Source organism: Phaseolus vulgaris, chromosome 3 (genome assembly GCF_051622355.1).
Source record: "Phaseolus vulgaris cultivar YP4 chromosome 3, ASM5162235v1, whole genome shotgun sequence".
Taxonomy (NCBI): domain Eukaryota; kingdom Viridiplantae; phylum Streptophyta; class Magnoliopsida; order Fabales; family Fabaceae; genus Phaseolus; species Phaseolus vulgaris.
Genome location: NC_143500.1, coordinates 49,549,774 through 49,563,624, shown reverse-complemented (window position 1 = coordinate 49,563,624; position 13,851 = coordinate 49,549,774). Strand labels below are relative to the sequence as shown.

The 13,851-nt window shown below is 31.9% G+C and overlaps 1 protein-coding gene across 1 annotated transcript; it reads right to left on the bottom strand.

The window, feature by feature from the left end:
* Positions 1 to 12,495: 12,495 nt before the first annotated feature.
* On the bottom strand, positions 12,496 to 13,745 carry LOC137808304 (calmodulin-like protein 30). The gene has a single exon (XM_068609342.2). The coding sequence runs from the start codon at positions 13,230 to 13,232 to the stop codon at positions 12,675 to 12,677; it is 558 nt and encodes a 185-aa protein (XP_068465443.1). The 5' UTR covers positions 13,233 to 13,745; the 3' UTR covers positions 12,496 to 12,674.
* Between the last annotated feature and the right edge of the window lie 106 nt (positions 13,746 to 13,851).

Sequence of the window (13,851 nt, the reverse complement as noted above, 5' to 3'; positions counted from 1 at the left end):
AAAATACATGAGAGTGAGAGAGATGAAACTTAATCCCAATTTTTCCAATTGAAGCAACTAATTCTTTGTTTGTTTTCTTATTAATCAGTGCCAACATAATCACTTCACACTCTCTGTTGTTATATTTAGCGAATATTGTACTCGATGATTCACTGTTCTTTGTGGGATCGATATCCGTCCTTAGGGACAATTATTACTTCTGACAAACGCGGTGCACTTGCCGTAAAAAGTCATCATAATGTTATGCATTATCACATTTTTTGTTGAATTTTTTTCTACACTTGAATCTTATGATTTGAGTCTTAAAGTTAGCATGTTCTAATAACCTCCTATTACACTATGAGAAAAAATGGTTCTAAAACCAACTTTAATGTTCACTTTTAACTTCATGAAAAAGTTAAATATATAATTTTTTTAATAAAATTGTAAGCCCAAAGTTGTCATTCAATGGACGACTTTAGTGTAACAAAAACTTAAACCAAAGTCATTAAAATGTGGATGACTTCAGTGTTGGTTTATTGTGAAGTAAAGTCATCATCATTCATTCACTGGCTTCTTTATGCCTTCCATTGAACAAAAGTTGTCACTCCTTGGGCAACTTTTGCCATGAACCAAGGACCAAAGTCATCATAAGATGTATGACTTCCTTCTAGCTAAAGTCTCCCTTTTATGGGCGACGTATTCCTTGTACTCATTGCCTAAATTCTCCATTGCATGAATGACTTCTTCTTTGCATTCATAGGCGTAAAGTTTTCATTAAATCGATGACTTCAACTTCCATTACGACCACATGATTGGTCTTATATGTGACGACTTGCTTTGAGTTCCTTCTTTTGCATTACTCGTCCTTGATATGTGTATTGATTTGTTTAATTGTAGAGTTGTAAGAATTTATGAAATAAATTAATTCATTCATAAAGTTGTGACATTGATTGAATCCAAGCACATGACCTTCCATCAGTGTGCTCGTTTATAGCATATGATTCTCTTCACAAACTACACAAACTATCTAGCATGTTCAATATAGTCAAAAGTCATTGGGTTTAGCTAGAAATACATATTTCTTGATGGACAAGAATACCATAACATTGTTAACATATATTTTAGTGTTTCAACTTTGTTTTAATTTTTATCAAGCCATAATTATAAGCAAGTATGTAAGAATAATTAAATGTATTCTCGACTTTATATTGTATTATATTTTCATGTTAGAACTTGAGAATATTGGATACTAATTAAATTACAAATATTTTTGTGATAAAGAGTTTCAATAACCAACTTTCATTTGAAATGTTTCTATTGTGATTCAGAGACAAATATGTAACTAAATCTTTGTAGGAAGTCTATGAAAGAGTCATCACCCATGACGATGTTCATTTGGATCATAAAGAATTTAAGCTTGCTAGACGAATAGGTAGAAAAATTAATACATGAAGTTGGATTTGGTCACTTTGTTAATCACCATAAATTTAGTTAAAGGATGAATAAAAAAATTATATATTTTATTTTATTTTCTTTAAAATTCATAGTAACATTAAAATATGTAATCTTGCCTCTTAGTCTTCCCATTAACGAAAGACTATCACTAGTATGAGTAGTGGTACTTGTGACTTTTTATTAATCTTTATTGGGTTTTTTCTCCATCCTCGTGTGTATTAAAAGGAAATTGAAGCAAATTATTGTGGTTGAACATCAATTTTTGACATTTTCCTTGTGATATGAATGACTTTCTCAAAGCTAAACATGTATGAGCTCGCTTAAGACCATCATTGGAAGCTTTATGTTGAATACATTAGATTCTAGAGTCCATTTTATATATTTGTTACTATTGCAAGACCTAATTAATGTTCAAGTTATAGTCAGGATTCGATAAACCTAATTTGTCTTCAATCTCTACATCATAGTGATCATTACAGGAAAATCACTAAATAGCAACTAATTTTAAAGAGAGAAAATTAGTTACTATATTGATTAAGTTAGATATTATTTTTTAAACTAAAAAATTATTGGTATCTAAAGCAGTTCTTTTATTAATGAAAAATTATAAATTAGTTTCTAAATTGGTATGTAACATTCTCTACTGAAGTTTTGGTTACTAACTACTTTAAATTCTAAATTAGTTAGTATAAGACAAGTACATTAACGTATGTCATACATTTTTTGTGTTACCCATTTCACCCTTATCTCAATTAAATGGGGTTATTAGTTAATCATAGTGTAATTACCATTTTTTTTAAACCTTAATTATAATGTGTTGTCATGAAATTGCCGAATGTTTGTGTTGCAGTTTTGTGGACTTTTAACGATAAATATACATTGAGACGTTGAATAAATATTGATGTTTCTTCTGTTAGTTGAGTTGTTGTGCCTCTCGTATATTTTACAACCATCAAGTTGAGAAAGTTTGACCTTCGACGGACTATTCTCCAAGACCTGTTAAACTTAGATTAATGACATCAAGCAGATACAAAAAGAAGAACAAATACATATTGACCTCACAAGTGTGGATTGCAATATGTGATGATTGTCATAGTCAATTAATTCACAAAAATGAGTTCCCATGAAAATATCCATTTATATGAAAATACAGAATATGTATTGTAATGGTATATTCAATACACTATAGGATATATATCACACACAATCATTATTAATGATGAAGATGTAAGTCTACAATCTTATACTTTGTTTCAATATTTTTATGTTAAACTTATCTGACATTTATGTTTTCAATAGTATGATACTCGTATAAGCATCTACAACTCACACCAGAACATAATTGTCAACATATTGGGTTTTCTTTAAGGACACACCAACATCAACAATAATATATGTTAGATCACTTTAATTTTTAACCCTATCATTTATTCGATTCTATGGACCATTGTCATAATCTACCTTATCCATACACATTTTAAGAAGTTACTTAATTTTTCATCTTGATGAAATTTTTTTCACCACATCAAATATATTTGTCACATCTTCCATGACACCATCAAGATATCATCCAACATCATCAACACATTATTAACCGTGTATATCTAAACTAATATCTAGTCATACCATAAATGAAGATAATAATAATATTAGAATGATGGACATGGTCATAAAATGAAAAGGAAAATTCAATCACTTACACCAGCATAAAAAAAAAACTACCCAACAAACTAGAAGATTGATATATAGAATAACCTCTCAAATAATTTGATTACACTATTTAGTTCAAGATCTTAAATAATGCATGTATTCAATAATAAATTCTACTTTGTCTTAAAATATTTACCATAATTTAGTTCAATTTTTATTTCAACTTTTAAGTCACATAACAAAACTCAATTTAGCAAGACTAAATTAAAAAAATAAAAATAAAAAAATTAACATTTAAAAATAACCAACTACATTTTGGAAAAACAAACACCAAAAATATTATTTTAAAAAATACAAAAAAAAAATAACATTATTATAATTATAACATTTAATTAGAAAATTTTAATTAAAAATTTCAATTTCTATATATATATAAAAAATTCATAAATGTAAAATTAAAAATAAAAAGTTAAGATAGAGATGATGAAATTTAAATACAAAAGTTAAAGTTGTAATAATTTAAAAAAAAAGAAAGTTAAATGACAACTTATTAGTAAAAATTGAAAATGATCCATTTCTTTAAGATAAAGTTGCACAAGCGTGAATAACAAACTTATCTATCTTTTTGTAAAGATTTAAAAGTGAACTAAATGATTAAATTGATATAAGAATTGGAGTATTTGAGTGCAAAAAGCTCAAGCCATGCAGTATGTCGATATCAAAAATGGGGTGATCGCATTAAGGGGTGATGATGGGGCATTTGAATCTGCTTCCCTGTTCCTACTCACTCGCTCCTCATGCTGTGCTTATACTGTAAGGAATCACGTGCTCTCTTCCACAAACCCTTCACTTCCTAAGCTAGACCAACTCTGCCCTTCACCAACTCATACAAATGTTTCTATCTTTAATATCTAAACTTTCCTCCACGGGGACCCAATGCCTTTCTGCCCCACCTTCTGCTTTTGCCAATCATACCCGTCGAAACCAAACAAATGCAGCCTCCACACAAATATAATATTTAAAACTTCTAATCATGGTTACTTTGCACTTTTTGCAAATGACCTAATATTTCAGTTAAGTTATTATGCTATGAGCTTGTTCATATATTGATTCTTCTTCGTATTTGGAACCACGCCAGTAAGGGTTAAAAAAAACTTTGAAGTTGGAGCCTAAGGACAGGGTTGTCACTCACGTGGGTTGAGAGTGGCCACCCTAAGGAGGGTTATGCCACGTGGTTGATTTGCACATATAATAGCATTCCAACATGCAGCAGTCAAAACATAATCAGCAAATTCTTAGAGTTAAAAAGTGATGGAATTGGCCTTAGAAGCTGCATCCAGGTTTTGGTCTCCCATCTCGTCAACAATTTATAACTTCCATCTTATTGGTTCGGCTGCTACTATCTCAAACCCCGAGTTTAAATTTCATGTTATCTTTTGACTCTTGAACTTAATGTTAAAGCTCATTTTCCAATGTCAGATCAGAAGAAACATCGGCTAGTTAAGGGTCGCATTCAGACTGTTTTATCAAGGGACTGCTTTAGGAAAGTTTTTATATATATATATATATTTCCATCTTCAAAACAAACAAAAAAAAAAAAAACAATTTGGTTATCTGTAGATAAAAAGTAATAAGAATGTCCTTTTAAATATGTTAATGTACTTTTTAGAATTTTAAGGTATATAATGAAGAAGAAAAAATTACTTGTAACAATTTAAAAATATTTTTATTTTTTTTTAATTATAAGCTTTACAATTTAAAACCATACTAATTATTTTTTGTTATTTCTATTTTTACATTTTATTTAATTTTTAATTAGTTTACATATTGCATTTATTATGATGTAAACATAAAATTGTAAAATAGAAATTTTTCTTATATTTTTTTGTTTATAAAAAACCTTAAACAGCATTTAAAAAGTTATTATACTTTTTATTCAGAAAAATAAGTTCAACAACATTTAAAGGAATCGAAGTATTTAACTACTACAACTTTTTTGAAGTAAAAAATATTTTAAAATTCCTTGAAGTAACATTTAATGAGACTAATTTGAGAAAAGAAAAAGAAAATTTTCCCTCATTTTATAAGGTGGCTCTTTCTCTTTGGGAAAAGTCCTTTGTGTAGTAGCTAAATCCATCAGACAATTACCCTTTCTCTGTGTTGGTTTTGAAAAGATCATTGATTATTTTGACCATCTGAAAGAGTTTTTTGAAAAACATGCTTAAATATAAAGTAGTAGTGCACATTGGAGTCATAATTGTGAACATTAGTTGCTGATCAGAAGAAATTGAGTAAATGTTGTATAAATATCTGATGATCCTTCCATTGAGTTTCCTTGATGAAATCTATGTTTTGGGAAGGTTGAACTTAATGTTCTTTAATTTCTTATATCCTCCAGAACCCTAATGAAGAAGTAACCAAAGATAATTAATTAAGGAGATAAAAAAGGATAGTAGAGAATTTTAAGGAAGGGAATGGATTTAATTTAAAATCTCAAACTTTGTGCAGCAAAAGGTGGAATGGGGAATTTGTATTATTTTTAGTTACTCTATCCAAGAAATATTTCAGGAACAAATCTCAAGCTTCCATATAAAAAAAAGAGAGTATTATTGAAGGTTCCAAAGATGAAAATTAGGTTGAAGAAAAGAAAGCATAAAATAGGGTACATTCACCAAAAGAAGAATCTTGGACAGTCTTCTGTTATTTATTTTTCCGTATGCACACGGATTGTACATAGATAGAAAAAAGCGCCACGATAAGCGATATATATGCTTTAAGATTTCAAAATTCACACCCACCTACCTCTATACAGACAATAATGAGACAAGTGCTCTGAAGTATGAAGTAATTCAAAACCAACTCTCCTTAGATATTTAAATAAATAAAAAAGTAAGAATCAAATAAGTTTTTCTTTTAAGTTTTTTAAATATGGTTTGTGCTTGTAAGGGAAGAATAATATAATATTGTATATTGGCTTTCACAATTGATTCTTCTCTTTCAATCGCGTTTTTTTATTTGAGTTCGGACTTTTAGTTAAAAATGTATATGTAAAAATTAATCAATGTTTAAATAAGGATTTGGTATTTAGTATTTTAATGTTATTAATATTGTAACAATGATTTATATATTTGTTATTTGAGTTTGGACTTTTAGTTAAAAAGTATATGTAAAAATTAATCAATGTTTAAATAAGAATTTGGTATTTGGTATTTTAATGTTATTAATATTGTAACAATGATTTATATATTTGTCAATGATTTATATATTTGTCATAAAGAGTGTTTCAGAGTGGATATGAATATTGTTGAACCTTCAATGATGTTAATCAGGCGTCAAGCTATATGACGTTAAACGAGCGCTTGCTGGGAGGCAACCTAGTGTTTTGTTTTGAAATGTGTCTTTAATTTTTGTTTTGAAATGTGTCTTTAATTTTTGTTTTGATTTAGTAGTATGTTTTAATATTTGATGTCTTTAAAACCAGTTTGATATGTGAAATGGTCATGTAGGTTTGAAATGTTAGGTGAAATGAATAGATGGAAGAAAGCTTAGAAAGGTTTGAAACTTTTGGCAAAGACAAAATGAAAATTTTCAAGAAAATTTCATTGCAGGGTAATTTTAGCTTAAGCTAGAACTTTTAGCCTAAGCTAGTTATGCAGAAAAAGAAGAAAAAAAATTTGTTCTACAACTTTCGCTTGAGCTAAAAAGAGCTAGCTTGAGCTAAAACAAATTTGTTGCTCTCTGCCAAACTTTAGCCTAAGCTAAAATGAGCTAGCTTGAGCTAAAGCAAATCTGTTGCTCTCTGCCAAATTTTAGCCTGAGCTAAAATGAGCTAGCTTGAGCTAGAAAACTCTGTTGCTCTCTGCCAAATTTTAGCTTAAGCTAAAAAGAGCTAGCTTGAGCTAGAAAACTTTGTTGCTCTCTGCCAAACTTTAGCTTAAGCTAAAACGAGCTAGCTTGAGCTAGAGCAAATTTGTTGCTCTCTGCCAAATTTTAGCCTGAGCTAAGAAGCTCTAGCCTAAGCTAGTGAGATTTCTAAAAAAAAAAAAAAACTGCAACATTTTATAAAAATCACATTTTGAAAACCCTGCAACCTAACTCAGTTTCAGAAGCACCCTCTGTTCTAAAAAATTCCCAAAGCTTCCATCTACATAATCATTCTCAAACAAACATTTCATCTACATTGCCATTATCAAGGTAAGTAATTACTCATCTCCATAATCATTTTCATTGTCATTTCCATTCAACCAAGTCCAGTCATGCGTGTTTCTGCTTCCAGTTCACTGTTTCGTTTTTAAATTGAAAGATTCAATCTTTTTGAAATTTCAATGTCTTGATGTTGAATAGGATTGTGGAATAGGATAATCAAAGTTAAGTACGGTTTCCATGGATAAAATACCAAAACAAAAAGTACTCATTCAATTTCATTTTATACATTGCATATCAAGTGTTTGTTGAAATGTCAATCAAATAAAACACTTTGATTTGAGAAATGTTTATTCTTACTTGTGCAGAAAAATGAGTCGCACCAAATCCACAACTGGTATTAAATAATCTGTCGTTGACACCCACTAAATTTGATGATTATCTATCTTGGCATGGGGACATGCACAGTTTTTCAGGGGAGGCAAGAGAATTTGGAGTTGGGACTAGTTGAAGATACACCAGAAATGGCAGCTGAACCAACTGGAGCAGCAACAGGTGATGAACATTCAAGTTCAGAATGATGATGTTGGCACAGATTGGAACAAAGTCATAAGAGGAGATTGATACTTCTCATGCACAATGAACAGAAAACTGGTTTTATCTTTTTGTTTAACTTTACTTTTAGTTTAATTTAGTAAGTTGATTTTAGCAGTTTAGCTTAATATTTCTTACTTTAGCTTTTGTTGATGGCAAGCTTAAGTTAGTATAGTGGTTGATGTTTGCATATTTTGTGAAGTGAAATCTTGTATATAGATAGATGATGGTATAAATTTTTGGATAAAGAAATCAAACCATAGTTCTAAATTAGAACAACCAAATGGATTGATCAGGGACTTAATTTGAAAAAGAATTTGTGGCTGGAACCATCACTCAAATTGAGAAAGGATATTAATGTGTAAAAGTTGGAACAAGGTAAATAGTTGAAAGCAATGTTTGAGAACAAATGAGGAATTGAATTTAGCCAACCAAGTGAGAGTGTGAAACCTTTAAACAGTTTGAGAGACTTTCACTAGTGGAGAGTTAATTGAGGTTGCCTAATTTTCTAGTCAATTTGCATCACAAAATCAAATATGGAGATGATTGAGGCATGTTTAATAGAGTTGGAGGTGAGAAAACTCAGAACCAAACAGCTAACCTTTGCAATATATGATGAAATGTGCAGAAAAATAACCCTTTTTGAGCCAAATTTGTTTTATTGCACCCTAGCTTATGATATACATATATTGTCCTACCTTGTGGTATGCTAACAAAAGGAGAGCATAGGTGCAATTCAAATTTCTATAATTAAAAGAATTGGGTTTGGTGTGGCTGCTGGGACTTTGAGAATGAAAAAAAAAAAGAAAAAAAAAGGGAATGACAAAATTATCCAAATTCTCATTCTCTTTTTTAAAAAAAAAAGAAAGAAAAGGAAAAGCAAAAGGGATTACAAGAATAGAAAAAGAAGTAATGTGGATGAATCTTATGGAAGGGATAATGGATAACACAATTAGAAAGTGAATTGCAAATATGCTAATCTTTTGTTAAGTGTGCATTTTGTTATCCTGGAAAAACCAAATTTTCTTTGTAACCCAGCCACATTACAACCTGAAAAAGACCTCAAGATCTATGTTTGTGAAAGTGTTTGTAATCAACTGGAAATGAAGGGCAACCTTAAATTAACTTGGAATTCAGTGGAAAAAAAAAAGAGGGAAAACACTCACCAGTGAGGAATGAAGAGAGAAATTCCTTAGTTTGATTCTCAGTGAAGAGTAACAATTGTTTACCTTGGAAATTGAATACATTTTTATCCTGTCTTGGTTTGAATTGATAGGAAACACCATAATTTTTTGTTGAATTATCTTGTGCTCTTTCCATGAAGTTGTTCTGATATTAAACTATAAATTTGATTTCTAAGGATTTTGGGGAAGAATGAACTCATTTTTTTTGGGATTCAATTACTTTGCTTGAGGACAAGCAAGATTCTAGGTTGGGGGGAATTTGATAAGTGCCAATGTGTAGTTTTTATGATTGAGAAAATTGAACACTTTGGAACTTAATTGTTGCTTAATGAAAGAAAATTACCCTAATCTGAGAATTATTGAATCTGATTATATATTTTTTGAACCAAGAAACAAATGAAGAAATTTAATCTCAATTTTTGTGTAAATTGCAGATGAATATGAAGCATTGAAAGAATGTATTCAAGCTGGCATTGAAAGAAAAAAAAGTAAAAACTGAATTGGATCACAAGAAGATTTAGCTCAAGCTAGAGGATTTAGCTCAAGCTAAAACTGTCCAGAGTTGATTAAAGGTGCAGTACAATTTTAGCCCAGGCTAGAATTGCTAGCTCAAGCTAAAACTGTCCAGAGTTGATTAAGGTGCAGTACTGATCTAGCTCAAGCGAGAATCGTTAGCTCAAGCTAAAAATGCACCGAAAGATCTAGCTCAAGCTAAAACGGGCTAGCTTGAGCTAAAGTTGATTATATAAATTCTGAAACATAACTCAAAACCAGCGGTGGAAAACAGATTGGGTTTTTTAGAGAGAGACTAGTGAGAGAAAGAGAAGAAACCTCTGTTCTTAGGAGAAGAACTTGCTCAGATCAGCCCTTCTTATGCAATCCAGATCAAGAATGAAGATTGGAGGAGTTGTCATGAGTGGCTAAGTTCTTTCTAACTTGGGATTGAATGTAATTTATCTTGATCAAATGTATTCTTGGTGATATATATATATATATATATATATATATATAATTCTCTTTTCTACTTGTTCTTGGTATTTTCGTTTTATGCTTATTGCTTGATTCTGTCTGATCAATAGAGTCTTGATTTTGATCCTTAAATTTAACTGGAAAGTACCTTTAAGGATCTGAAATAAACGAAAATACTTGATAACTTGTAATGCTAGGAATAGATTCCAGGTTATTGATTGCATTATAATTCTGTTCCTAAAGCTGGATGATTTGTTAAATATCTGAGGAATCAGTGTTTGAGAAATTATCTTATGAATTTCATCTGTGAGGAATCAAGATGAATGACTTTAAATTAAGCTTCAAGAATAAGTAGTTTTGAGTATTATATATTGTATTATTCAAAATACAGATGATTGAGATAAACGCAATTCAATCCCAAGTATTTTTCTCTATATTTGATAAGTTGGTTTTGTTACATCCAGAATCAAACCCTAAATCTTTGAGTTCTTGTGAAATCTTTAATTTGGTTATGAACAAAGTCTCAAAATTATTTTCTATACTTAATGAGTTTTAAAACAGAACATCTTAATTAGAATTGTTCCCTGTGGGTTCGACATTCGTACTTTAAAGAGTACTATATTACAGTTGATTCGGTACACTTGCCGAGAAACATCAACAGATATGTTGAAGATCTCACATTGATTAGATGTAAGAACATTTCATAGTGTATAAGCGGGTGCAAACCTCACATTATAAATTTGTTTTATTAAGCTTAAAGTTCACTTTTTAGTATAAGAGCAGGTAAGTTCATTCTACACCAGAAACTATATAGGTTTTCTCTTTAGTTGTTTGTGTTCTAAATGTTAGATAACAATTTAATTAATATAATAACTAATTATTTTTATTTCTAAAATTAATTTAATTATTTGTTTTCAGTAGCACTCATAAGAAGCACCTAAATATGGATAAGAGATTTGGTGATGGAAAAGAAATGAAATTTTGTATTTAGACTAGTTGTTGGGACGTTTGGAGGGGAACATTTTTTGTGAAGACTCTTTGTTAAGTATGTATGTGAACCCATCTAATGTTAGCCTTATACAGGGGTATTTAGGGTATTCATCAGATATAGTTAGTTTTCTGAATATACTGTATTGTTGTATTCTATAAATATACCCTTAGTGGTATATTTTCATATAATACAGAATTACTGTTTTTTGCTTCTTAAAACTCTGTTTCTTCTTCTCTGTTTTCCTTACACGGTATCCAGAGCTTATTTTTTTCTTCAGCCATGTCTTCCGCTACTACGTCTTCTTCTTCTACATCTTCCACCATCAATTCTTCATCTTCCTCTTTTCTCATGGGGTCTCTTCTACCACATCAGTTCACTATTCCCATCACCCTAAAACTGGATAATGACAATTTTCTTCTTTGGAAGCAGCAAGTTCTGGCTACAATTAGGGGTCTTAATCTTGAACATTTTCTTGACGGTAGTGGTGTCCCTGATCGGTACCTACCGTCCACCGCTGGTCAACCTCACAAACCTAACGATGCCTATCTTCATTATACCCAACAAGATCACTTGATTGTTGCCTGGCTCCTTGCGTCAATGACGTCCACTGTTCTTACGAAGATGGTTGGTCTCGAGAAATCCACTGACATTTGGAAACGCCTCTGCACTTCATACGCATCTCGTACCAGGGCCACAATCAAGAAACTGAAGCTTCTTCTCAAAACCCCCAAAAATGATAAGTCTGTATCCACTTATCTTCTGGATATAAAGAAAACGGTAGATAATTTGGCAGCGGTGGGTGCTGATATCTCCACTGAGGAACACATCGAAGCGATTCTTGATGGGCTCTCCGATGAGTATGATGGTTTCATTACATCAATTTTATCACGCACAGATCCATATAGTGTTGATGATCTTGAAGCCTTGCTACTTGCTCAAGAAGAGCGTTTTGAAAAGCACAAAACGCAATCGTCTCTTCTCCAGGCCAATACTGTTTCGGGAAATATCAATGTTACAAACCCTACAAATTCTCGTTCTCGGTTTAACCCTAATTCTTCTCGTGGTGGCCGTATGCCTTCAAGAAACCATGGTTCTTCTCGCTCCAATCGCTTTACCAATACTCGTATTCCCAACAACAATGCTTCAAATTTCAATATGCCTTGACACACCGTTAAACATCCGTGCCAGATTTGTGGCAAAATTCCTTACACTCTTGTATCTTCCTTCCATATTCTTCTTCTTCTCATCTCATTCTCTGTTTTCTTTTTTTTTCCCTCACCTTACTTTCTTCTCCGTAAACAAGTCCTCTGAGTCTCATATTCTTTCAAAATTGTATCCTCTCTTTCTCTGTTAGTCTCTGAAATAACTGTATTACCCAAAACCAACTGATTCAATAAGTTGAACATAAATCAGAAACCACGCTTACTCATAGTTTACTCTGTTTTTATGTTGTCATACTTATTTTAGTAGTGTTTCATCCATCCTCGTAATTTGTGGTCTTTTGTCTGTTTTGGTTATAGTTGCGGATTTTCATAGCACTTTATATCTGGTTTTTACTGAAAGAGATCACGCCTGATTACAAAACAGGAGATTTAGAAAAATCAAAGAGAAAATATACATGCATAGATTTAACTAAAAGATCAATGTAGCAACCTAAGATGCAGAGGAAAAGACAGACACATGACCACGCCAAAACATATGATCTCTTAGGTGAGTTTCTTGCCACTCATCATCATCCTCATAAACTCATTCAAGTCTATAAAGCCATCTCCATTTCCATCTACCCCCATCACCATTTTCTTACAAGCATTGAGGCTGCAACTCTCGCCTAGGCTTTTCAGAACATGTGACAACTCCTCGGCACTGATTTTCCCATCTCCATTCAAATCAAACACTTGGAAAGCACTCTTGATCTCCGTTTCCTTCACCCTCTCCTCTACGTTGAACATTTCCATGAACTCTTTGAAATCAATGGAGCCATCTCCATCAGAGTCCATCACCTGAAAAGACTCCACAGCCTCACTGCCTCCAATTCCCCACCCCATTGTCCTCACAGCTGCTTTGTACTCTTCAAGGGAAATCTTGCCATCTTTGTTGGTGTCAAACCTGTCAAACACCCATTTCATTTCCTCCGATCTTGGCTGAAAATTGCATCCCATATTTGATGTCTGGTTTGATTTGAAGTTGTTGCTGTTTGGAACTGCACTTTTGGGTTGAGAGGAGTGCCCCAAAGAGCTGCTATTCTGAATCTTAAGGAAACTCATATTGCACAAGGCCTGTGTTCTGGGACTAAGAAACACACAAATGTTTAGCTTCGATGTTGCTGCAACTAAGGTTATGATTTGTATGTATTTATAAGCTATCAGTTTTTGGTTTTTGAGAGGAAGAGTGATAGAATTGGAATTGTGTACATTCCAATTAACGCGTTGAGGTGACTCTTCCTTTAATCTCGTTGTTAGTTCCCTTTATTGATACACACTTCTCTGGGATGCCAAAATTCGAAAAAAAGTTTGGTGGAAAGCATTGATTCACCACACATGGTGGGGGAAAGACGATTCTCTGTGGTTCAAGTTGAACGAAACACTCCTTTGAAGTGGATTATCCATCTTTTTGGGAAACCGCGTATTCACCACCATACCCCACTTACTAGACTCAATCTTTATCCTATGTCACACTCCGTGTATCAAACACCAATGAAATGCTTAGTCACCACACCATGATTCAACTTCCTCATCAACACTTTTATGTATGTTTCATTTCTTCTCTTCTTACTTCCAATCCACTCTTAAAAGAAACATTTATGTTGAAAGCATTCGTGTTCAAAGTAAGGTACCATGAATATATATACTCGCTAGTAAGATAAGATAACATTTTATTTTATTA